The 23,494-nt window shown below is 31.9% G+C and overlaps 6 protein-coding genes across 7 annotated transcripts; 5 read left to right on the plus strand and 1 right to left on the minus strand.

Moving 5' to 3' along the window:
- The first annotated feature begins 2,775 nt into the window (after nt 1–2,775).
- Nucleotides 2,776–5,851, plus strand: LOC112769253 (uncharacterized). Its single transcript, XM_025813707.3, has 5 exons — nt 2,776–3,001; nt 3,319–3,432; nt 3,973–4,052; nt 4,718–4,842; nt 5,302–5,851. Exons 1-5 carry the CDS (start codon nt 2,949–2,951, stop codon nt 5,371–5,373), a joined length of 444 nt encoding a protein of 147 aa, XP_025669492.1. The 5' UTR covers nt 2,776–2,948; the 3' UTR covers nt 5,374–5,851.
- Nucleotides 5,852–6,710: 859 nt separating this feature from the next.
- Nucleotides 6,711–7,693, plus strand: LOC112769252 (embryo-specific protein ATS3B). Its single transcript, XM_025813706.3, has 3 exons — nt 6,711–6,947; nt 7,020–7,124; nt 7,208–7,693. The coding sequence occupies exons 1-3, from the start codon at nt 6,810–6,812 to the stop codon at nt 7,478–7,480; spliced, it is 516 nt and encodes a 171-aa protein (XP_025669491.1). The 5' UTR covers nt 6,711–6,809; the 3' UTR covers nt 7,481–7,693.
- Nucleotides 7,694–13,114: 5,421 nt separating this feature from the next.
- On the plus strand, nt 13,115–16,610 carry LOC112772340 (probable polygalacturonase At3g15720). Its single transcript, XM_025817266.2, has 9 exons — nt 13,115–13,239; nt 13,342–13,461; nt 13,526–13,663; nt 14,279–14,449; nt 14,654–14,677; nt 15,008–15,297; nt 15,774–15,882; nt 15,959–16,075; nt 16,151–16,610. The coding sequence occupies exons 1-9, from the start codon at nt 13,216–13,218 to the stop codon at nt 16,379–16,381; spliced, it is 1,224 nt and encodes a 407-aa protein (XP_025673051.1). The 5' UTR covers nt 13,115–13,215; the 3' UTR covers nt 16,382–16,610.
- A 57-nt stretch (nt 16,611–16,667) lies between these two features.
- LOC112772341 (RHOMBOID-like protein 5) lies at nt 16,668–18,845 on the plus strand. Its single transcript, XM_025817267.2, has 4 exons — nt 16,668–17,174; nt 17,254–17,417; nt 17,737–18,172; nt 18,263–18,845. Exons 1-4 carry the CDS (start codon nt 16,921–16,923, stop codon nt 18,336–18,338), a joined length of 930 nt encoding a protein of 309 aa, XP_025673052.1. The 5' UTR covers nt 16,668–16,920; the 3' UTR covers nt 18,339–18,845.
- Nucleotides 18,846–18,905: 60 nt separating this feature from the next.
- Nucleotides 18,906–20,576, minus strand: LOC112772342 (DCC family protein At1g52590, chloroplastic). Its single transcript, XM_025817268.3, has 6 exons — nt 20,342–20,576; nt 19,919–20,145; nt 19,771–19,828; nt 19,555–19,662; nt 19,299–19,391; nt 18,906–19,213 (listed from the first exon to the last, which is right to left on the minus strand). Exons 1-6 carry the CDS (start codon nt 20,374–20,376, stop codon nt 19,132–19,134), a joined length of 603 nt encoding a protein of 200 aa, XP_025673053.1. The 5' UTR covers nt 20,377–20,576; the 3' UTR covers nt 18,906–19,131.
- Nucleotides 20,577–21,150: 574 nt separating this feature from the next.
- On the plus strand, nt 21,151–23,108 carry LOC112771558 (uncharacterized). Of its 2 annotated transcripts, XM_025816333.3 has the most exons (8): nt 21,151–21,417; nt 21,486–21,598; nt 21,662–21,733; nt 21,810–21,845; nt 21,925–21,970; nt 22,061–22,148; nt 22,645–22,702; nt 22,782–23,108. In XM_025816333.3, the coding sequence occupies exons 1-8, from the start codon at nt 21,375–21,377 to the stop codon at nt 22,821–22,823; spliced, it is 498 nt and encodes a 165-aa protein (XP_025672118.1). In that variant the 5' UTR covers nt 21,151–21,374; the 3' UTR covers nt 22,824–23,108. The 2 variants fall into 2 exon arrangements, with proteins under 2 accessions (XP_025672118.1, XP_025672119.1); XM_025816334.3 differs by lacking the exon at nt 21,662–21,733 and having other exon boundaries at nt 21,239–21,417.
- The last annotated feature ends 386 nt before the right edge of the window (nt 23,109–23,494 follow it).

A 23,494-nucleotide genomic window follows, 5' to 3' on the forward strand; every position in this document is an offset into this window, starting at 1 on the left:
ACTATTATATTCATTCTAATTTCTAAGAACAAATAATACTCAAATGGATTCTAAGTTGTAGAAATTGGGAAAACGACAACATGGTTTGTGACATCATCCTATATGTCAGCGGATTATACAGATACTCGTATATCACTAGTTTCTCTAACACTACCAGAAACACGGTAGTTTACCTGGGGAAAATACTCAAGAACAAGAAGCAGTGGCAAATTTTTATGATCGTGGTAACCACTTGCAATGTTTTGTTTTTTCGTGGCTAAATTATGCAGAAGTTTCTTTCAATTACCACAAACTCAATGTTCACCATAGCGAAATCAAACGATGTCTACTTTTAAATTACGCGCTTCTATTGAGAGTGTTTCCTTCCAAATTCAAACCTTAATAATAAATTTCAATTTTTAAGGGTGCAGACTTATCCAATTTGTCTATAGCTAATTCATGACTACGAATAACAAAATCTGTTATTGATAATTAAGACTTAAACTAGTTACTATAAACTGAGGTATCTATATTGGCTGCTATGGGCTATATTATTATAGGTGAACCAAAAATACAAAATTTGCAAATCTTAATATGACATAGATGTATGTATATGTTGATCTACTTTATAAGAAGAAAAGGAACATATATAAGTACATCTGCATGCAACTAATTAATAAACAGTGTAGCCAACCACATGATAGAGCAGAAAGAAACTAAAGAATATCGTACTAAAACAAAGGTGTGGGGAAAATGGTGTCCTTGTTGATTTAATTATAAGAAGCAAAACATGTGCTAATAATTTTGTTGACTATGACATGATTTCAATTTAATTTGTTGTGTGTGTGTACTGTGTATGTAGACCACACCAAATCATTTGACAGATTAAGATTGTTTATTGAATTTGATACTGACCGCGTGATGATTCAGGATAATAAACTCTGAAAGCTTGATTTGAAGATTCCTGCCGACAAATGTGGTTTTAGGAGAAGGATTATTAGGGTACGCACATGCAAGAGTTTTGAAATGGAAATGATCTTCAGCGATATGGAATAAAATCTCAAGCACTATGCTAAACTAACAAGTATAAGCAAAATGAACAATTTAATGCACGGAATGTGTAACGTCGTGTTGTTCTAGTTACGTTAATATATACAAGGCAATACGGTTCCCGCATTTTTCATCTTAATTGAACTGGAGTCACACAAACGAATGAATCTAATTTATGGGATGACGTTGAAGCTTTGGAGAAATAGAAAAACGGAAAAGCAATTCATGTATATTCTATAAAGGGTGCGAATGCGATAATACTGAAATATTCCTTTCGGGATTGGAAATTAATGGAACTATTGGAGTAACAGAGAAACCCCATGTGATGGAGATTTATAGGTATCTTTAGGCCAGGGCATTTCTGTCTCTAAAAATTAAGAACATGGAAGATTAAATTGCCTTCAAAGTGGGGACTACTCAAGGCAGATGATGAAGCTCCTAATTGTTTTTTGTCACATTCATTGTATATCTATGAGCTGTTCCCCATATGATGATAATGATGATGATGTTTATATACATGTATGCATTGGTAGATACTAGATAACAATTCACTTTAACCATGCTTTAATTATTGTAGTTTGTGATGATCTCCAATTATTAGTAGTAGTATATATGTATCGGTGTTAAATGATGATGATGCATGCGTACGAAAATGGTATAAGCCTTTGGGTGCTTTAGCCTTATAAAAATAGGCTCTGGCTTCCTTGTGAAAGCTTATTGGGTTTAGTTTTTATCATTGAATAATGATTTCTATAGTTTCACATTGAAGATAGGTTTGTAGTAGGTGAATTTGTATCAAGGGGAGTTAACTAGGCTTGTGCATGTTGCATCACATTCCCATGTGAAGTGCAAACACGTGTGTGCTTTTACTAGGGAATATTTTCGTATACATATCATGGTTAGTTGCCCAAATTTGGGTTGACAAGTCTTGTGATTATAATAAGAGTTTATTATTTGAAATCATTCTGATAAAGATGTTAAAAATATATTTTTTAATAATTAAAATTTAATACATATAACTAATTAAATTATGTTATTTTTATTAAAATTAAACTCGATAAATTAATTTAGTCAAAAAATTAATAAATTAAATTTTAAATCGGTCTAAATTAATATTTTTTATAAAAAATAATTAAAATATTTTTATTATATAATTTTAAAAATTCTAAATTCTAACTCTATGACGACAGAAAAAAAACTAGAATTTAGTATTCTCAAAATTAATATATATAATAAGAGTATTTTAGTCATTTTATATAATAGGAATATTGTAGTTATTTTTTATAAAAAAATATATTAATTTAGACAAATTCAAAATTTGATTTATCATTTTTCAATCAAATAAATTTGTCTGGTCTAATTTTAATAAAAATAACATGATTTAATCGATTATATATGTTAAATTTTAATTGTTAAAAAACATCTTTAAAAAAATATTTTAAATATCTTTATCTATTTTATTCCAACATTATATTCTTGACAAAATTATATGTATAAATTATAGAGAAAGAGATTTATGTTTGATTTAGTAAATTTTTTATTTTTTACTTTTAAATAAATTATAAAAGTTTGTTTTTAAAAATTAAATTTTTTTAAATATTTGGACCTAACATGATTGTTTTCTTGAAAAGACAATACAGTTTTTAAACCAAGTCCAGTACACAAAAAATTACTTATTAACCAAAGAAAAATTATAAATGCAGAACTCTTAAATAAAGCTCAAATTCTTAACGGATTAATCCTTGCCTTCGCACTAAAAATTATAAGTCTAAAGGAATAAAAGTAAAAATAAGGGGGCATTTAAGTAATTGTAAGCAGCGCCAAGCGTAGGAGAACAAGAGAAGATCTCTGCGATCCCGTTTCATCGATCGGAGCTCGTAGGTTCGCAGGCGAAAGAGGAAGAAAGAGAAGCTGAGAGTATGATACTGGCGGTGCTGTTTGCGAACGTTGAGGGAAATATCCTCATCGAACGGTGTGTTTAGATCTCTCTCTTTTCCTGCTGTTATCTATATCATTTATCCCAATTTTGATTCGTTTCCTTTCTATGCTTCGTAATGTAATTCTCATATTGCTGTTAGATCCCTATGTAGTTAATGAAAGATAGAAGTAGCTGATTTGTTGTTGTTGATCTCTGAAGCAATTTGAAATCCCGATTTTCCTCCTCCTCATAGAGAGGAGCTTTCAGTTCGTAATCATAATTGCTCAGAAAATCAAAGGAACAGCAAAATGGTCATGGTTTCAGCTTTATGATTATGTAAGGATCTAAGTTCAGTGGCTTTATGGTTTCAGTTTTCATGGTGTTCCTGCAGAGGAGCGGCTACACTGGCGTTCCTTCTTGGTTAAATTAGGAGCTGACAATCTCAAGGGTGCCAAAAATGAAGAGCTCCTCGTTGCTTGCCACAAGTTAGTCTCTTCTTCTCTAATGCTTCTCATTCCTTGAAGATTCAATGTCATGTCATTTATGTATGTATGGATGTTTGTCTGTGCGTGCGCCAACATGAATTGGTTCGTCTATTTTACAGATTTATTTGATTCTGAACCCGTTAGGGAGGAGGATTCCATTGTGGTTACTTGAAATGAAGTAGTAGTAGGCAAGACAAATGAGCTCTTCAAACTTGTTTCCTGAATTATTATTATTGAAAAACAGAGAGAGAGAGAGAGAGAGAGAGAGAGAGAGAGAGAGTGAGTGAGTGAGTGAGTGAGTGAGAGTGATGGACTATACTCAGTTTTCCATTTGTTTAGTTTTTTGTGTTTGTTTGGTGGAAGAGAATAAACAAACTGAACAATATTGCTTACTATTAATATTTTCCCATCTAGTCTCTTTTGCTTCACTGCATAGTGCATACTATTGTTCATTCAAGTTCCTGTATTTTAGAAAAATCATGACTCATTATTATGTGACATTGATATGGTATTTTGGCTTACGTATTTTATTCTTTTCAGGTCAGTTTATATTGTGTACACAGTTCTAGGGGATGTCAGCATATATGTTGTGGGCAAGGACGAGTATGATGAACTTGCTTGTATGTATCCAGTTAACTGTATTTTATGCTTGATGATGGTAAAATAAAGTACACAAAACTATCATGTCAGTTGTTGATTCTAATATCAATATGAATGTTTCCCAATGTTTCATATTTGGTAATGGTAATAATTAAACCTTAGAAAGAAGTCATCTCATTTGTTGATGCTTGGAACCAGATATGCTCACATGTTTTGAAATTGAAGCACTGGCTTGGAGGTCCTAGATTCATAACCTTTTGTTCTTTTGAGATGATTAAGGAGATTTTTGGAGAAAGTGGTGGGAGAGACTTGCCCCTTTTCTGTCTTGTAATAGATACCGGCAACCAATACACAAAAATATTTTGGAACTAGGTCTTTTCTTACTAATATTTCTTTTCCTAGCATGACTTTTTGAAGAATAAAACAAGGAAAATTCGAAATCAATCGAACTGATGAGATATAGAACTCACAATCTCAACTTATTGGAAACTGTTGTCTACCTACCGAGAAAGGGAAAATATCTTATTAATATTTAAGAAAAGCAGGTTATTTTGTTTATAAATATTTCATGGCATCATCAATTTGAACAATGTCAAGCATATTGTTGTTATTTTTCTAGGGTCTGCAAAAGGTACATTATTAGCATTTTGTTTTTTGTTTTTTGTTTTTTTTTTTTAATTTTCAGTGTCAGAGGTAATCTTTGTCATAACCTCAGCTGTGAAGGATGTATGTGGGAAGCCCCCAACTGAGCGCCTTTTCCTTGATAAGTATGGAAGGATATGCTTGTGCTTGGATGAAATTGTATGGAAGGTGAGGACACATGCTGTACTACTTAATATAAGAGCTTGATTGTTTTGAATTTCTCAGGTTACTCACTCTGCTTGACGTGAGACATTTCAATTGATGACATCAACTCATCAAGCGTTATGCATCCTGATATATATCTAGCTAGTGCAAATGAATATCATTATTGAGGTCATCCGTTTTGGATGAGGCCCATCTAATCTGACATTATTTTCATTTATTCTCGTGAAATATTGTTCCATGTTATATGCATATAAGATTTCATATGAACTGTCGAAGGAAGAAACTTTGCAATACCACTCAAAAGTGATTCAGCTCTCCCCATATATTGTGATGCCTTTTGTTATCTGGGGTCACTCATTACTGATCCAAACAGTACCTTTATACAACGTCTGTGTTTCGTTGTTATAAGTAGCAATTCTTCTTGATGCTTTGCTTGACACTTGGCCTGTGTATGTTTTGAAGGGATATTTGGAAAATACAGAGAAAGATAGAATCAAAAGATTGATAAGGTTGAAGCCTCCGACAGAGTTCTGAATGAGAAGTTAATGGCCAATTATAACGCAATCATCAATCTGAGTTGTGTTTAGCATCTTCTTAGTTGGAATGGGAAGGCGCTGAAGTTTCTGTAGGATATATGAGTTCTGCAACAGCTATGCTATCATTGAGGCAATCCTCTCGGTATGAGCTTTCTTACTTTGAGTCTCTAGTACTGCTGCTAATGTCATTGAGGATTCTGCTGAGCCAATATTTGTATCGACATCTATATATGCTTGATTTTATTGTACCTTGCGCAATTTGCTTTCCTCCCCCCCCCCCCCTCTTTTCTTTTTTTTTTCTTTCTTTTTCTCCCAAACACAAAAAAAAAAAACACCCCTTTGGTTGTCTCTCGTTTGCTCATGCAAGTTCTCTTTGTTAGATGTCACATGTGTACGATTATTTTTATTCTTTGGACGACGGTTTTTATCCCCAGACTATAGCTTACTGCAAAAAGCGTTGTTCCGCAATTTGATCTCATCTTATTCTTTTGTACGACTTGTATTTATGCTTGAGAACTATGGAGTTGAGAGGCACGATTCGCCGGAAGAACATTGGAAAGTACTGTAGGATCCAAGTGAGAAATCTGAAATGGTTTAACTTTTGGAAAGGATGCAGCTTCAAATTTTGCATTTAAATAGGTTAAACTTTTTGACATTGACTGGCTCAAATTTGTCGTTTGCGAGGATTGGACTAAAAATCATAACACGAGTTTTGCGAGACAAAATAAAATAATGCTTTATACAGATAAAAGTTCACTTTCCCATCAAGCAATTTTATACTGTTTTTAATTTGTAAAATTTACTTAATTTAGGTTTATAATTTCGTTTCGAAAAATTTATCGGCTTAATGATTAATTTGCAAAAAACATGCGTTGAAAAATGAAAACGGTGAAATTTTCTCATGATCAAATAGGTAGAAAGCATCCAAGGGTTCATATGCTAGAAGATAAAAACGAAGACAAAAGGAAGTTAACCAACAGGGACAGGAGAATTATTCTATCAAACATCATGATGCTCACTATAATGAAAGATACAAATATAACAAGAGAAGAATATATATTTTTTTTCTGCCATTCAAATTTAATTTTATTATTTATGTCAGTATAGGATATATTATATAATACTATGATGAAAAATAAATATCAAACAAAAATACGTAAATAACTATAAACCGTCACTCCGTCACAGTTAGTAATCGATCTCTCTTTCTCAAATGTTAATTTTAAAATCTGAATCATTTTAGAAGGATTAGCATAAGGGATCTTTTGATGCTAAGGGAAATAAATAAATGTATTTAAGGAGATGAGTACACCTACCCCCTTGTCCTTTGTTGCGAGACGTGGGCATCCGAAAACCAAGGCTGTGTGCCTCTAGAGTCTAGTCCACTGGTTTTAGATCGTTTCATTACCAGTTAGCAGAATACAACACAAAACCATGAAGACGAAGACTGTGACTTCAATAATCCTCATATTCTGCGTGGTTGCTTCCTTCTCCACTGATGATCAGACTCACACTCAGCTGCCTCAAGCTAACGAATCTTTCAAGCCCAACCAAACCCTCCAGCAGCAACTTGTAAGAAATAAGAATATTCTCTTCCTATATGAATGATGATAAATATGTAGGGTTGTAACTTGTAAGTTGCAGGGTAGTAGCTGTACTTATACAGTAACCATTAAAACAAGCTGCAGCTCTCCCTCCTATACGAGAGATCAAATCAGTCTCGCATTTGGCGACACCTATGGTTATCAGGTACACTATATTATACTATTCCTTTTGCTTCCATTCATCGCTAGGTTTATATATATTTCCTATTTGGAATCGATTGCTATCAGGTTTATGTTCCAAGACTTGGGGATCCTTATGATTCTAGAACATTCGAGCGCTGCTCTACGGATACGTTTCAGATTTACGGACCCTGTACCTACCAAATCTGCTATCTGTATCTGTACAGAACCGGATACGATGGGTGGATGCCCGAGTACGTCACCGTATCTGGCTACTACTCCAGCCCCGTTACCTTCTACTACAACGCTTTCATTCCTTACGGCGTTTGGTATGGCTTTGACTACTGTTATCGTTATTCCGCCTCCACTGCTTCCGCCTAGTGGGCCTTCCTTCTAGCCCAACAACATCTAATAAATTAGGAATCTAGTGGGCCTACTGTTAACCCTTTTCTATGGGTTTCTTCTGTAATGGGCCTAATGTTGGATTTTCTGTATGAGACTAGTTTATTTTTATTTTATACATATTCCCGAACCCCTGTCAGAATTATTAACGTGTCTTTCACATTAAAATAAAAATAAATAAATATTGGTTTCGATTCTTGCCTTATAGCAAATACTGAAAGGTTAGTTCAACTTTTAGAATAGCATAGAGAATATTTTGATGAAAACATTTGCATATGTTAATTCATATATGATTTGTTTACTTGAGCGGTCGGCCTTTGATGAAAGGAAACGGGCACAGAAAATATATAATAAATTGTTGAGGTTTCTTAGTCCTTTATATAGAAGTAACTAAGAAAGTAGTTGTGAGTAAATTAAATGGTATAGTCCTTGAGTAATCAATAAAAGTTAAGTAGTTAGAAAAAGTGATGAACAAAAAGATGAAAGCATCAGTAAGCTCAATAGTAATCACATTTTGCATCATTGGTGCCTTGTCGGAAGCAAAGCCAGCAGGTAGAGTAAATGCATCACTCTTGAAGCACCACAGAAACAGAACCCGAACGCAGCCGCAGCCGCAGCCGCAGCCGCAGCCGGTAATTTTAATATATAGATGAATTGAACTGCTTTGTTGATTACTTTGTAATGTATATATATGAATGGTGCAGAATAGGCGTGGTGGTGGTGGGTGCATTTACTCACTGACCATCAGCACAAGCTGCGATTCGCCGACGTATACGAGGGATTCAATCAGCATTAGATTACGCGACGCTGATGGGAATGGAGTATACGTTGCAAGACTGGAGGATCCATCGTCAGGGAGGTTCAGTAGGTGTAGAAAGGACAGAGTAGACTTGTACGGGGGGCCATGTATCAAGCAGGTGTGCTACGTAGAACTGTACAGAGATGGAGTTGATGGCTGGATTCCAGAAACACTCACCGTATCCGGATACAGAGCGCTTCCCATGACCTTTCACTTTCACAACTTCATTCCACGCGGTGTTTGGGCTCAAATTAACAAGTGTAGTCCTTATAATAATAATTACTAACAGAATAACCTTCTCACTTTTTGACTTTTTGTCATTTATATGACGATAAATCCATTTTGCTCATGCACTGCATTTTCACCTTTGTTCCATAAATAAAAGATGGTGAAAATTCAATGAAGTCGAATTCACGCGAAATTGATATTTGAGAGTCGTTAGATAAAAATTTAGTCAAATTAGTCAAATCTTCTAACGACTCTCAAGTGTCAACTTTACGTGAAATCGATTACACCTGAGTTTTTAAAAGACAGGATACCAATACAATGACTAATAGAGTTAACCAACTTAGTGGGTAATGGGAGTGGATCCTCTCCCGTAAGAAAAAGAAAAAGCTGGATGGTATCCAGTAAAAGATCTCATCCTTTATTGCATTTTCTTTCTCATTTATTTTTGGTCCCACTTGTAGAATTAAGAGTGAGAGATTACACTTTATTCTCTCCAGTAACAAAAAAAATGGAGAGAATCTATTTCCGTGAGTAACTCTTGCATATCAATCCATGTGTCTACATTATTCAAGGTCTATGTTAACATACACATAGATTTCTATGAAAATAAACAAATAAGAATACAAGAATTATTCATCGAAACATATAGGTTTGGTAGATAAACTAATACAAAAGCTAAAATAATGGAAATATGTTGAATTTTATTAGACTAAAACCAAAAACAAAATTGTAAGAACTAACAAAATTTATTTAAGCCACGAAATTTTATAAACTTTTGAATTAATTTGATATGCCATTATAGTACTTTATTTTTGCGTATATATATACAAAAATAATCCACCAAATAAATTATTACGTATTTGCGTATTAAAATATAATTTATTTTTAATATATAATTTATATTTTAAATATATTTTATATAAATAATTGATTCTTATAAGTATATTTAATATGGTTATTTCACAAATATAACTCAATATAACTATTAGATTATATTCCAAACGCATGAAAAGATAAATCGAAGTTATCTGATTTGTTGTAGTAGTGCACTATTAATTTGAATTATATTGATTCGATTTAGTATTATAATGATTAATTTAAATTTAATGAATTCAATTTATATAGAATTATAAACAAAAACATATACATGAGGTTATTTAGTTTGAGACTTTTATATAATATTATTATTATGTGTTTAATTTATGTATGTGTTTTATCTTATATTATATATCTATGATGTTTGGACTTTCTGAAATTTAATAAAATTGACTAGTGATGGAGTTTGAAATAAAATTTTGGAGGAGTAAAAGATTTAACATTAAAATTTAATAATAATATTTATATTAAAATAAAATTTATAATATAATTATTTTTAAGTTTGTTACTAATAAGATAATAAATAAATAATTTTACAAATAAAAAATATAAAATAGTTTATAATAGTACTCTTCGAATCTTTAATAATTTGAAATCTTCAATAATTGAATTAGAACTAAATTTTTTAGCAATTTTTTTCAATTTTTTTTTATTATTTTCATTGATAAAAATGATGTAGTAGTTATAGACACTAAAAGAGTTAATATCAAACAAATTAATCTATCAATCAAGAGAGCTGTTTGTTGAATAGAGTTGAATAAAAAATTGCAAAATACAAATAAAGAAGCTGCTAGTGAATTTGAGTGCTTTAAGTTATAATAAAGTATTTAAGTCAACTGAACTTTTATTTTTTTTAAAAATATTACTAATTTTTTTATAAAAAATTTGAAAATGGTCATAATCCAATTGTCTCAACTAAACTTTGCCCTTAAAACTTTATAACATTAATTAACGGTTGGATTGATGAAATTTATCACGCATGATAATTTATTCACCAATATATAAATCTTTGGTGTAAACAGATTCCTTTTCTCTATATTTATAAATTAGTGTATCGATACGTGCAATGTGTAAAAAATATCTACTTTTTTATACTTATATTTAAAATATACTTTTAAAATAAACTATTTATGAATATATTTATCTTATATAAAACAAGTTTATATATTTCTATTATTTACACTAATACCAAATAATCTAAAAAATAAAGAAATTCATAACGTATTTATATTTAATTAAAAAACAGTTGTCGTATGTTAATACATTTATAAAATAAAAAAAGCATAAAGTACTTATATTTAATAAAAAATCTCACAAAATACTTATATTAATTACTAAATATTAATAAATCTAATGATTTAATACTAACATTTTCTAAAAATAATATCAACATATAGATTGGAATTAGAACGCACCACATTATCAGCATACTTAATTTTAAAATTACGTCATTAATATATTTAACTCTAAAATTTACGTTTATAAATAGTAAAACAAAATAATATATATAACAAAAATGTAAGAAAAAATTGTGATAATTTTTAAAAGGATATAACATAAAATATTAAATTATTAATTTACAAAAATATAAAAAATAATCATGATAATTACTAAAAGATATGATATTTAGAATTATTAACAAATCTCAACATATATAATTGATTATTAAATGTTAATTTGTATATGATTGATTACGTAATATTTTTTTAAAAATTAATTAAAAATAAAAAGAGGTATTTAAACTGACACCAGAATGTACTACCCTAATTATGCTTGAAATCAAAATATAATCTGTTGAAGAATTTGAATTATTGATTATTGGTGATTGAATCACTAGAATATATAAGAAAGAATCATAATAATTACTAAAAAGATATGAAATAGAATATTAGAATTATTAACAAATTTTAATATAAATAATTATTAAATATTAATTTGTGTATAATTGACTACAACATAATACTTTTTTAAAAAATAATTAAGAAAAAAAATATACTTAAACTATCATCAGAATGCGCCACATCAATATATTTTTTCCCAGAATGCAAATGATGATGATCGACAAATTTCACAATAATTAATCAATAAATGTTAATAAATCTAATTATTTAATGCATAATATTTTCTAAAAATATCATTAACATGTAGATTAACACTAGCACACGCTACGTCAACATACTTAATTACTTATTCTAAAACTTACATTTATTAGTAAAATAAATACTATATATAATATTTACAAAAATATAAAAAAATCATAATAATTTTTAAAAGGATATAAAATAAAATATTAAAATTATTAATTCATGAAAATATAAAAAAAATCATGATATTTTTTAAAAAAATATAAAATAAAATATTAAAATTATTGACAAATTTTAATATAATTAATTATTAAATATTAATTTATGTATGATAGATTATACAATATATTTTTTTAAAAAATGTAAAAAAAAAGTATAAAAATGTCGCTAAAATGCACTACATCAACATATTTGACGCTAAAATAAAACTTATCTTAAAATAATGTATACCGAAGGGCATAGCCATATGCTAAGATGATACAAGTATTAAATTCTTATTTTATTTTTATTTATTATCTTATCTTTTTTCTAGAAATAAAATTTATTATATTTATTTTTTTCTAATTTAGTTATATTTATCTTTCTCTAACAGAATCATTTAAAAGATTTTGGTTATTTTATCTAATCTTAAAATTTAAAATTAGTTTAATAATTAGTATAAATAGATAACATTATTCTCTTATAATACACAACAACACCATATAATAAAAATTCTTCATTTTTTTGTTTTATTAATAATTATTAAGGAGAATTAAAAAAAATAATACTCAAGAAAGCAATTAACCTTGCTACGCAAGAAATCAAGGACAATTATTGGAACCTACGTGGAGGCAAATTTTTTTTCCGGTAATAAATTTTACAAGTAGTTAATTTTATTTCCAATGGAAGATAACTAAACGTGCTTTGAAATCAAAGTAGACGATTTCTTTTGATCCTTAGATCAATATCAATCCTTTTTATGTTGTACTTACTGAAGTTTACTTACATGGGTATTGAGTGCAAATGAAGAAGCTAATTGTGTAGAAGTTCCGAAGAAGACGTAGGGATGTAATTTGCTTCATGTGCTTACTGTGGAAATAATGTCTTAATTTCCATAAAGCCATGTGTTTTTCCAACTAGCTTGTGTACAGTTTAATTTTCCACAACCCTACTTCATATATAATAATATATATACTTTCCCATGTCGAGTCCCGCTAGAATGTGTACTATTGAGTTATAAAATGAACATCTCCCATACTATTTAGAATAACCATTCGAGTACTAGGACTTCCCAAGCTTAAATTGATTTTGGGGTTCACTAAGGATCGAACTCTTGACTTTTCGAATCTAGAACTTTAATACCATGTTATGATACCACTTATCCCAAAAATTTCAACTGACGGAAAAAGATAACACTAATGGTTATATTTTTAATACTCCATAAACCTCTATTGTACACATTATACAAATATTCCATTGGTTCTTCATACTTTCCCATATCTCAATTATTAATACACCCAAAGAACATTAACAGAGTTAAACAAGAATCTTGTACGTACGTATATTGGCAATAATAATCTTGGAACGTAAGTAGTGTTTATTTTATCAATAAAGAGAAAGCTAAATTAAATTAACGTCTAAAATCAGCGTCCAAATACAATGCAGCTGCATGGTTCCCTTCCTTATATATAGGAGAGGATATTAGGGGGTTTATACATATAACACACAAGACTGTTGAAGGTGTCATCATGTGGCCCAAGACAATTACAATGGTGAGTATGAGATCGATCTTAATTAGTTATCAAGTTCTACATTTTCATGATATATATGTAGTCTTACTTAGCTTGATTCAACTAACATATTATTTGATCCAGGAGTTATTGTTGGATGTTATAGTAATTCTGAGTGTGGCTACAACAGGATTGAGCGTGACACCAAGTTTCAATGTGTTACAATATGGAGCAGTTGGAAATGGACAAACCAACGATTCACCGGTAACTAATAACTTTATTTGAATTACATTTCTTATCTCAAATATTAATAAAGATATATACATAGGCGTTTGAGAAGGCGTGGAAAGCAGTGTGCTCGAGCAAGGGAGATATATCTAAGCTTATAATACCAGCAGGGAAGACCTTCATGCTAAAGCCTCTTTCCTTCAACGGTCCATGCAAATCTAAGTATACCTATATTCAGGTCCATACTTCCTTTTAATACTCAAAATGGGCTAAACCCATCAGGTCAGCCCGTTTATTCTCGTTTATTCATTTAAATAGGCAGATTTTGTCTCTAAAATTAAATTCCTTTAAATTTCGGGTTAAACGGGTTGGGTTAAGCTCGGTTAACCCGAAAAAAATGACGGGTTAGACGGGTTAGCCCGCGAGCTAAACGGGTGACCCGTTTATTTTTTTGCATTTTTTTTCAATAAAAAGTATTTTTAACTGATATTTCTTTCGATCCGACTCGAAAATCTGACTTATTAATTAAAAAATATTATTTTTAAAGGATTTTGACATAAAAATAATATTTTTTGTCAAAATATTTTTTAAAAAATAAAATTAAATGATAAATAAATTGACTTATTTAACCCATCGGACTGACCACAAATAATCTGAACTGAAAAATTTTAGCCCACAAATAAAATAAATTTAAATGAACCAATTTATTTAACCCACAGACTTAACAAACCGGACCTAAATGGGCCTGAATAGTCCGTTTGAGAGCCTAACTTCTAATATTTAGTTCCATTTTGATTGGAATTCCCCTACTGTTGATCTGATGAGAACTTGTATTTATCATTATGGTGATCAGGTGTTAGGGAACATAGTTGCACCTAAAACAAAATCGGAATATGCTGGGTCCCACATAAACACGTGGCTTGGGTTTAATTCAGTGGATGGTCTAATTATCAGTGGAAAAGGGACAATTGATGGTCGAGGTTCTATCTGGTGGCAACAGCCTTGCTTGGGAAATCCAGCACCTGTAAGCAGTCTATAAATTTCTCTGTTTTTTTTTTTTTCATGGTAAAAACTCACTGTGCAATAATAATAAAAAATTATTATACCAAAATTTAGTTATACATGTCAAATTATATTACAATATTCAATTAATCACCTATTTTTTCTTTTTTTTATTTATACATTTTCAAATTTTCATGAGCTCTTTATTTATGACAACTTTTTGCAGGGGACAAAATGTCGTCCACCAACAGTAAGCATACTATCTATCTGTGGAATTATTTGTTATTACAAAATAAATAAAAAAATGGTAAAAACTCTGGTGCAGTTAACTTCACGTAAAGTTGATACCTGAGAATCGTTAGATGATTTGACTGATTTGACTAAATTTTTATCTAATGGCTCTTAGGTATCAACTTTACACGAAGTCGACTTCAGGTGAATTTTTACAAAAAAAAATTTACGTGGAGTTATCTTCATGTGAAGTTACTAGTTGAGAACTATCGCATATAGATCACTGCACGCGAGTTTCCACCAAAAGATAAATAGATTGAAACTTGTTTTTGGACCCTGTTCTCAACAGGCAATAACACTGAATAGATGCAACCGGTTTCAATGGAAAGGATTGACTAGTCTTAACCCGGCAAGAAGCCATATAACTCTAACAAGCTGCAACGGAGGCACTCTCTCTAACCTGCGACTCATTGCTCCGGGAACAAGCCCCAACACCGATGGCATTGATATTTCTGGTTCTACCAACATTAAAGTCCTTAATTCTTACATTGCAACTGGAGATGACTGTGTTGCTATTAGTGCTGGATCCTCACACATCAAAATATTTGCTATAACATGCGGTCCAGGCCATGGTATCAGGTTCCTACTCCGACCCGACCCGATCCTTTGCTTAATTTAATTAAAAAAAATATAGGGTACTAACATATTATCTACCAACTTATTATCAACAATAATTAATTATTATATTTTAAACATATAATATTAGGTAGACAAAAAAAATAGTCAGAATTTGTCTTATTTAACATTCATTAATTGTCACGATAATTAATAAATACTAAATAAGACAAGTTATAACTATTTTTGGCTGAGTTTTTTTGGTTACCAAACATTTTCATATAAAAAGATACATTCAGAAAATATATCTATAAAGATACTTCTATTAAACACAGTCATAAAAAAATATTTTTATTAGACACATTCACAAAGACACTTCCATTAAACGCCATTATAAATAAAAATTGATAGAAGTTGGAAGAATATTGTTAGTAACATAGCGGAATTGTTTAATTAATGGTCAATTATGAAAACATTGTATTTAATTTTGGGTGCTGCAGCATTGGATCACTGGGAACAAGAGGTGAAACCGACATTGTAGAGGACGTGCATGTGTATAATTGTACTTTGACTGAAACAATGACTGGAGTAAGGATCAAGACTTGGCAGGTATGTATATATATGTAATTAATCAGGCAAATTGGGTCATGCACATGTAGTAATAATACATTATTATATCTAATAGGGTGGAGCTGGATATGCCAGGAATATCACATTTGAGAAGATTAAGTTTGTTCGTGCCAATAGCCCCATTATTATTGACCAATTTTATTGCCCTAATAGGGTGGACTGCCAAAACAAGGTAATTAACATACACTATTAATACTAATGATTCTATTTCAATAAAAAGAAATAATTATTTTTTGTTGAATTATAGACTCAAGCGATTAGAGTGAGCGATGTAACATACAAAGGAATTATTGGAACATCATTGATGGATGAAGCGATCAATTTGAGTTGCGACCAAAACGTGGGATGCTACAATATTGTGCTTGATCGTGTGTATATACAGCATGCGGTTCCAGGGAGGAAAGTGTATTCCTTTTGCCACAACGCCCATGGAACTGCCTCCCACACCAAACCTTCCGTTAAATGCTTGCTCAAGTGACAAGTCACCTTCCTCCATTCAGAATAAAACAGATCTCATCAATTGTTAAATAATCTTAAATTGTTGCATAGAATATTGAGATAATTATATATAGTTTCTTAGATTTGTGTATGTTGTACCATTCTTATTTGTAAAAATAATTCATGTGTTTGGAGAAAATAAAATAAGAGCAATGCTAGGGGCCAGCAATATTTGTGATTGGTGGCCATCAACTAGCCATCGATGATAATTTGATGGTGTGAGATTGGTGTAAGATTTCATCCGATGGCTCACATTTTCCTGCTGATTACATGCTGGCCAAAATGCAATAAAATTGCTGGCCCCTAGACTTTTCCATAAAATAATATCCTAGCTTGACATTGTTGCAAGAAATAGAAACATAAGGATATATTTAGATGAATATAAAAGATAATGTAAGAAAATGAAGAAGGGAAGTTGAGTTACCTAAATTAACAGGTAGACAAAAGGCGCCATCCATTCCCTTAATAATTAATTAGTAATGAGGGATAGGTTGTTATTGTGAATTGTGAGGCATAATAATGGGGAAGAAGGCGCCGCACTCGCCGGACATAGAGGCGGCCCAACATTGGCATCCACCGCCGGGAGAGCAATGGATGTCATGGCTTGTCCCAGTAATATTCGTTAGCAACATAGGCATGTTCGTCTACACCATGTACCTCAATGATTGCCCTGATTACTTGAACAAAGACTCATGTCTCTTCTCAAAACATTTGGGCAGATTCTCCTTCCAACCTTTCCGGGAAAACCCTCTCCTCGGCCCTTCTACCCGCACGTACGCTTCTTTTCTTTTCTTTTCTTTTCTTCTTCATCCAAATCATTCGTTTATTGTTCTTTGACATGCATGCATGCAGCCTGCGGATATTAGGCGCTCTTGAAGAGGATGGAGTCTTGGAGAAACACCAAGCATGGCGTTTCTTCACCTGCATGTTTCTTCACGCCGGAGTTGTCCATGTTGTCGCCAATATGTTCAGCCTTCTCTTCATAGGCATTCGCCTCGAGGAGGAATTCGGATTCTGTAAGTGTTAGAATATAATTAGGATCAATTAGAATTATTTAGTATATGTGAATATTTATTATAGGAGATTATAGCCCTTCTAAATACCCTTCTATATTATATCATTCTAGACAATTTAAATAGACAACTTGAATACACATAAACAGTTTCTCTATTACTCTCTCTTATCCTTTCTAACTAACATGGTATCAGAGTCATGATATCTTTCTTAAAGATAATAAGTTGATTTTCTTTTATATTCTAACAGTAAGCATTTAATTTCTTCATTTTCTTTTTCATACAATCATGAAATCATTGTCATCATCACCATTTGTGGCAGTGAGAATCGGAGCCTTGTACCTGCTTTCTGGTTTTGGTGGAGGTTTGTTGTCTCTCATACATTTGAAAAACACGGCAACGTCCAAGACCATATCGGTTGGCGCCTCCGGTGCGCTTTTCGGTCTTCTGGGAGCCATGCTTTCCGAGCTTCTAACAAACTGGACAATCTATGCAAACAAGTGTGCAGCTCTTATAAGTTTATTGATCATCATTGGCCTAAATTTGGCCGTTGGATTTCTTCCCCACGTGGACAATTCAGCTCATATAGGAGGATTTCTGGCGGGCTTTTTCCTGGGTTTTGTTCTCTTGATGCGACCTCAATATGGATATGTTAGCCGCAAGTATGTGCCTGCAGGCTGTAATATCAAACACAAAGCTAAGTACAAATGCTATCAGTACTTTTTCATGGTGTCTTCTGTCATCATCCTACTCATCGGGTCAGTAAATGAAATCCCTTTCTTTTTTTCTTAATTAATTCATCTAAAACTCATGTAATTCAATTAATGGATGATATCTCATATTGCCAGATATGCTTATTGCCTAGCTAGATTGTACATAGGAAAGCCAGAGGATTTTTCTTTCCTAAAAAAGTCACCAAGATGAATGCCTCATTCCACACGCCAAAGCCACTTCTTCCACGTGTATCTCTCTCTCTTTCTCTCTCTCTCTCTCTATATATGTCCTAGTCTGCAACTCTTTCTTCATTGCAGGGCATGATTATATTATTCGTGCTCAATCCAGAAGAAATAGCAGCCAAACTGCAGCATGCATGAAATTATTTGACATGCTTGCTAGCTACACGTGTATCAAATCAGTGTATGCCTTTGGCTTCCCACATACAAGGCTTGAGAAACTTATTGAATATAATGTTGACCTCATTTATGGGATGTAAAATAATATTCAAGTGCATTAGTTATCATTTATTCACAATGTTCTTTGCTTCTACTTCATGGAGATTGACCAGTTTGTGATCTAGTAGGAACAATAGTTGAGGTTTCGGTTTAAGTTATTTGTTAAACCAGAACACAGAAACTTATTGGAATACATTTTTATGTCGTTACTTTACATATATTTACAGCACATAATATATTTGACACTTGTTAGTTTTTACTTTTACAATCCTTCCTTATTATTCAGAACAAGACTGAACTTGAAATTGCAACAATAGTATTGTTATGAATTGATTTTCTTCTTTCCATCTATATTATATAAATCAATAGGTAAAACTTCCTGCTATGCAGTATACAGAAAAATTAAACTGAAAGATTTGAGGAAACTTTGGTGCTTCAATTGAGAATATTCTACTACTATAGTACTATAATGATATTAACAACAAAGAACTCTATTTTTCTAAACATCGCATATTATTGCCAGTATATATTAATGCAAGACAGTGCTATATTTCGCATGATTCTGAACGACCAAAAACATTGTAACGATTGTCTGCAACATTGTCATAAACAAAATCCCTCACAAACCTGCAGAAGCCATCCATGGGATATGTCATGACCCTATTCCCATTCAGCTAAAAAAAAGCAAAGTGAAGGGGAAAATGGTACTCACAGAGGCACTAATTTAAGAAGTGCAGCAAGCTGAGGAAAGGGCAAGTCTATGTACTCCATTATCTTCAATACAGCTTCTGACTTGATGTATGATCTAGAATAATAATCAACCAAAAAGTCACAAGAGTTCAACTATTTATTTATCTTTTTAGCAATTTCCTCTTTCCTCACAAGGACTATATATAAGAACACATTCGGTTAGAAAGACAATGGAAATCCAACCAAATTACATAGACTGGTCTAAAATTGAATAGTACCTGTCTTTTTCAACAAGAACAACACTTGAGATGTCATCAGGAGCCCTTCCTGATCTCTTAAGTAACATTTTACCAGCTTCACTTTGAAGAGCTTCATATCTGATTGTTCTGTTCAAAAGTGAACAATATGTAAGACTACAAGAGACTAAATTGTTCTGTGAAATCATAAAAGAAAAGGCTATACATTTTACACGAAAAGAAAACAAGATGGCTTACTTATTTCGATCGTTATCACGAACGAACTTGACACCACCATTACACAAGTTGCAGACACCTGTGCGACAATTACAAGGAAAGACTTTTATCAAACACCTTGATTACTGAAACATGAAGGGATGTTAATTGAGGTTTGAGGGTAGATTACCGTCAAACAACATGATGGGTCGTTTGTCTTGGAGGAAGAAAGTGTTTGTAGCTTCAACCCAGTTCACTGAATCGCTTCGGGGTTGCGAAAGAGTAGCAAAGGTACTCACTTTTCGCTGTGGCAGTGAGCATACCCTTGACCTTGACTTCAAGAGCCCAGCAGAAACAGGAACATGAAGCTGAAGAGCCATTGATATTTGGAAGTTGAAACACTGAATTGCCTGCAAGCTGTGAAATAAAAACTGAAACTTCAATAACCCCCACAAGAAATTCAGCAGAATTCGTGAGGATAAGAGCTAATTCATCTAAGGCATAAGTGATAGTGTTACAAGTGTGAGGAGTATTGAAATTAGTCCCACATCAAATAAAAGAAAATAAGAAAGACTGAGGAGTTTATAAGATGAGAGACTCATCAACTTAACACCTTAACGCTTTGAGTTGGATGTGGTATCTTCTCATTTTATGTTCTCTAACTTGATTTCTCCCCAAAATCTTTTCGGTGATCGAACACCCCACAATTAGCCTAACAATAAGGTCATACTAATTAACACCATAAAGTTAATGTGATTTCAGTTTTTGTCAGTCATTATATAGATTTTGTATGAACTATTAAGAGATTATTATTATCATCATAAATTCTGCCCAAATCAATATTAAGATGCCAAATCATGGCTAGAATTATATGGAGTTTGTGGTTAAAAGAAAGTTTTGTATTGGGAGTGACGTGGCCTTATAGCATGGATCCACATGGATCAGTAAAATACCAGAACTGCTTGGGAGATAAAACAAAAGGGAACTCTTGTGGGATATTAAGGTTGGAATGTTGGATTAAAATCATCAATTTAGCATGTTTCTGTTTTAGCACCAAACTGCTCCTCAATTTTTTTTTTGGAAAAGTCTAAAAATCAGTAATTTTTATATTTTTTGGTCAGCACTTAATTATCAAAAAGAAAGTGATAAATTTTTCATTATTAGATATAACTTCACACTATTAAAAATATTATTAATGACCAATTAATAATTACAAAATAATAAAATTGCTAATCCGGAGCATTCTTTTTTTTTTACGGCTCCTTTTAATTTTACACTGTACCATAAACAATGAGCTCCTTCATTTGTTTCCACTAAAAAGAATGACGGAAAAGTTGTAGTCAATGTTTTCTAGATTTTGGAAGTAGTCCACTCACATATAATATAAATATATATACTATATTATCCAGAAATATTTGTTTTGAGCCAGCCAAGAATGTAACGTATGAGTTGGAAGAGGTGTGACTGAATTCGAATGTGTTGTCACATTGTAATTGGATAGGTGCAAATATACTGCGTCAACCTTGTGTTATGTTGTGCCAAAGAATGAATACTTCAAATAAAAAGAGGGTAAAGTTCTTTGAAGATCATAACACGGTTGAATTGAATTGAAGAGTGTGAGTCATCAGAAAGAAGAGAAAGAAGGAATGACGTGGATTCGCCAGCAGCTCATGAAAGCTATTACACTCGGTTTGTTCCTCTACTCTAAGTCTTGTTTTTTTAGAGTACATACAATACAATTACACACACTTTTTCAGGCATGATTGTTGGGTCTGCACTGATAATATGGAAAGCATTGGTGTGTATGAGTGGCACTGAATCTCCTGTGGTGGTGGTTCTCTCTGGAAGCATGGAACCAGCGTTTAAGCGGGTAAGTAATCTATCTCTTCCTTAAAAATTGATTCATTGACTTAGCTTATTATTACGTATGCAGGGGGACATCCTATTCTTGTATATGAGCAAAGATCCAATTCGCGCAGGCGACATTCTTGTCTTTAATGTTGATGTAACTTCACTCCATTCATCACTTTTCTATGCCTTTAATTTGCTTATTCGCTTATTATTTTCCTTTTGGTTATCAGGGGCGTGACATCCCCATTGTTCATCGCGTAATTCAGGTAACACAACACTCTGCTCTGCTTATAATTAGTTCATTAGTAACCCATCTCATTGGCCTGATCATTTTGAACTTTGAAGGTACATGAAAGACAAGATACTGGGGAGGTCGATATTCTCACCAAAGGTACTTGTTAAAACTTGGCATATTCTCACCAAGCAAATTAGTTTCCCTTTACATATTTCATGTGTTTGCGTGCTGTGTTGTGTTGGGCAGGAGATAGCAACAATGATGATGACAGGGTATTGTATGCTCAAGGTCAGCTTTGGCTACAAAGGCACCACATTATGGGAAGAGCTATTGGGTATGTATAGCTCATGTTATCATATTTGATTCATATCATCATTGCTTATGATCTATGATATACGGACACGGGACACGACACGACACGGGATACGCAGACACACGAATTTTAAAATCTTATAAGATACAGGGACATGGTATGTATTTAAAATACAAAATAATTTTTTAATTATTTTTAATATTTTTTTTAACTATATAAAAGTTTTTAAAATATTTTTTGTTTTAATAAATAATAATATATATTATTTCTAAACTCATTTTAAAAATACATGTTAAGAATAAAATTAGACACACTGACACGTAATAGTATTTAGGTGTATCCAAGTGTATCCGAAAAAAAATTTTTTATTTTCTATTAAGACACTGTTGGACACGACAGACACACGTATCGAACGAATGTCGATGAGTATTATGTTCAAAATGTGTCCGACAAGCGGACACGACAACTCAATGAAGTGTCTGTGCTTCATAACTTATGATATATTTTGTTAATGCAGGTCCTTACCTTATGCTGGTTGGGTCACAATTATCTTGACGGAAAAGCCTATCATTAAGGTGTGTCTATGCAACTTTTTGTTTTTGGTGAACCCCATAGTGATTTTCTGTGCTAAAGCTATTTCTTTCTTCATTGCAGTATGTCCTCATTGGTGCATTGGGGTTGCTCATCACCATTTGAAGACAGCAAATCAAAATCAAAATAAAAACCAAACCTCCTTATAGCTGTTCCTACTTGTCCACTTGTTCATTACACGTTGCTTCATCCCAATGCCCTGATGCTACAGGATACTAATTGTCCTTTAATTTATACACAAATATTAGCTAATATATTGATGCTTTGTAAATTTTAATAAAAAAGTGTAAGATTGAATTTTTTTTTTTCATATATTAAGAGCTTCGAAAGAACTATTACTTTTTCATTCTTTTTCATACAATAAAAAAAGGTTTATGCTTTTTATGTTAATTTCTGGTGTTATTAGGTGGTCTTTCTTAGCATATGGAAGTTGTTTGCGAGATAGCATTAAGTTTGCTATGAGGATTCTGTGTGATGCATATTAAAGCAGGTTATTAAAGCAGGTCCAAAGCTATGGGAAGTTGACTCTGTTCGTACATGTTTGAGCGTCATTATTTTGTTCAAAATTTTTTTTTAATGAAAAAAGATCTTTTATTATTTTTTAATGTGTTTAGCAAATTTCTAATAGTAAAAATAAAAGCACTAGTAAAATAAAAAAAATCTTTTTTGAGAAAGTGTAATTTACATCTTTTTTTAAAGATATTTTTTCTTAAAAAAAGATGTTTTTTATGTAATAAATAAACAAAAAAGAACTTTTATATTGTTATACCCAAACA

This window comes from Arachis hypogaea, chromosome 18, assembly GCF_003086295.3.
Source record: "Arachis hypogaea cultivar Tifrunner chromosome 18, arahy.Tifrunner.gnm2.J5K5, whole genome shotgun sequence".
Lineage (NCBI taxonomy): Eukaryota > Viridiplantae > Streptophyta > Magnoliopsida > Fabales > Fabaceae > Arachis > Arachis hypogaea.

Excerpts from the sequence above, each read along its gene's own strand:
- LOC112769253 (XM_025813707.3), top strand. The coding sequence starts at position 2,949 with ATGATACTGGCGGTGCTGTTTGCGAACGTTGAGGGAAATATCCTCATC. Across the intron at positions 3,002-3,318 it reads GGAAATATCCTCATCGAACG|TTTTCATGGTGTTCCTGCAG; the intron begins GTGTGTTTAGAT and ends TTATGGTTTCAG. Across the intron at positions 4,053-4,717 it reads CGAGTATGATGAACTTGCTT|TGTCAGAGGTAATCTTTGTC; the intron begins GTATGTATCCAG and ends TTTAATTTTCAG.
- LOC112769252 (XM_025813706.3), top strand. The coding sequence starts at position 6,810 with ATGAAGACGAAGACTGTGACTTCAATAATCCTCATATTCTGCGTGGTT. Across the intron at positions 6,948-7,019 it reads AAACCCTCCAGCAGCAACTT|GGTAGTAGCTGTACTTATAC; the intron begins GTAAGAAATAAG and ends TGTAAGTTGCAG. Across the intron at positions 7,125-7,207 it reads GCGACACCTATGGTTATCAG|GTTTATGTTCCAAGACTTGG; the intron begins GTACACTATATT and ends GATTGCTATCAG.
- LOC112772340 (XM_025817266.2), top strand. The coding sequence starts at position 13,216 with ATGTGGCCCAAGACAATTACAATG. Across the intron at positions 14,678-15,007 it reads CAAAATGTCGTCCACCAACA|GCAATAACACTGAATAGATG; the intron begins GTAAGCATACTA and ends TGTTCTCAACAG. Across the intron at positions 16,076-16,150 it reads GGGTGGACTGCCAAAACAAG|ACTCAAGCGATTAGAGTGAG; the intron begins GTAATTAACATA and ends GTTGAATTATAG.
- LOC112772341 (XM_025817267.2), top strand. The coding sequence starts at position 16,921 with ATGGGGAAGAAGGCGCCGCACTCGCCGGACATAGAGGCGGCCCAACAT. Across the intron at positions 17,418-17,736 it reads CGAGGAGGAATTCGGATTCT|TGAGAATCGGAGCCTTGTAC; the intron begins GTAAGTGTTAGA and ends CATTTGTGGCAG. Across the intron at positions 18,173-18,262 it reads GTCATCATCCTACTCATCGG|ATATGCTTATTGCCTAGCTA; the intron begins GTCAGTAAATGA and ends TCATATTGCCAG.
- LOC112772342 (XM_025817268.3), bottom strand. The coding sequence starts at position 20,376 with ATGAGAAGATACCACATCCAACTCAAAGCGTTAAG. Across the intron at positions 20,146-20,341 it reads ATCCAACTCAAAGCGTTAAG|CTTGCAGGCAATTCAGTGTT; the intron begins GTGTTAAGTTGA and ends TTTATTTCACAG. Across the intron at positions 19,829-19,918 it reads ACCCATCATGTTGTTTGACG|GTGTCTGCAACTTGTGTAAT; the intron begins GTAATCTACCCT and ends ATTGTCGCACAG.
- LOC112771558 (XM_025816333.3), top strand. The coding sequence starts at position 21,375 with ATGACGTGGATTCGCCAGCAGCTCATGAAAGCTATTACACTCG. Across the intron at positions 21,734-21,809 it reads TTCTTGTCTTTAATGTTGAT|GGGCGTGACATCCCCATTGT; the intron begins GTAACTTCACTC and ends TTTGGTTATCAG. Across the intron at positions 22,703-22,781 it reads CGGAAAAGCCTATCATTAAG|TATGTCCTCATTGGTGCATT; the intron begins GTGTGTCTATGC and ends TCTTCATTGCAG.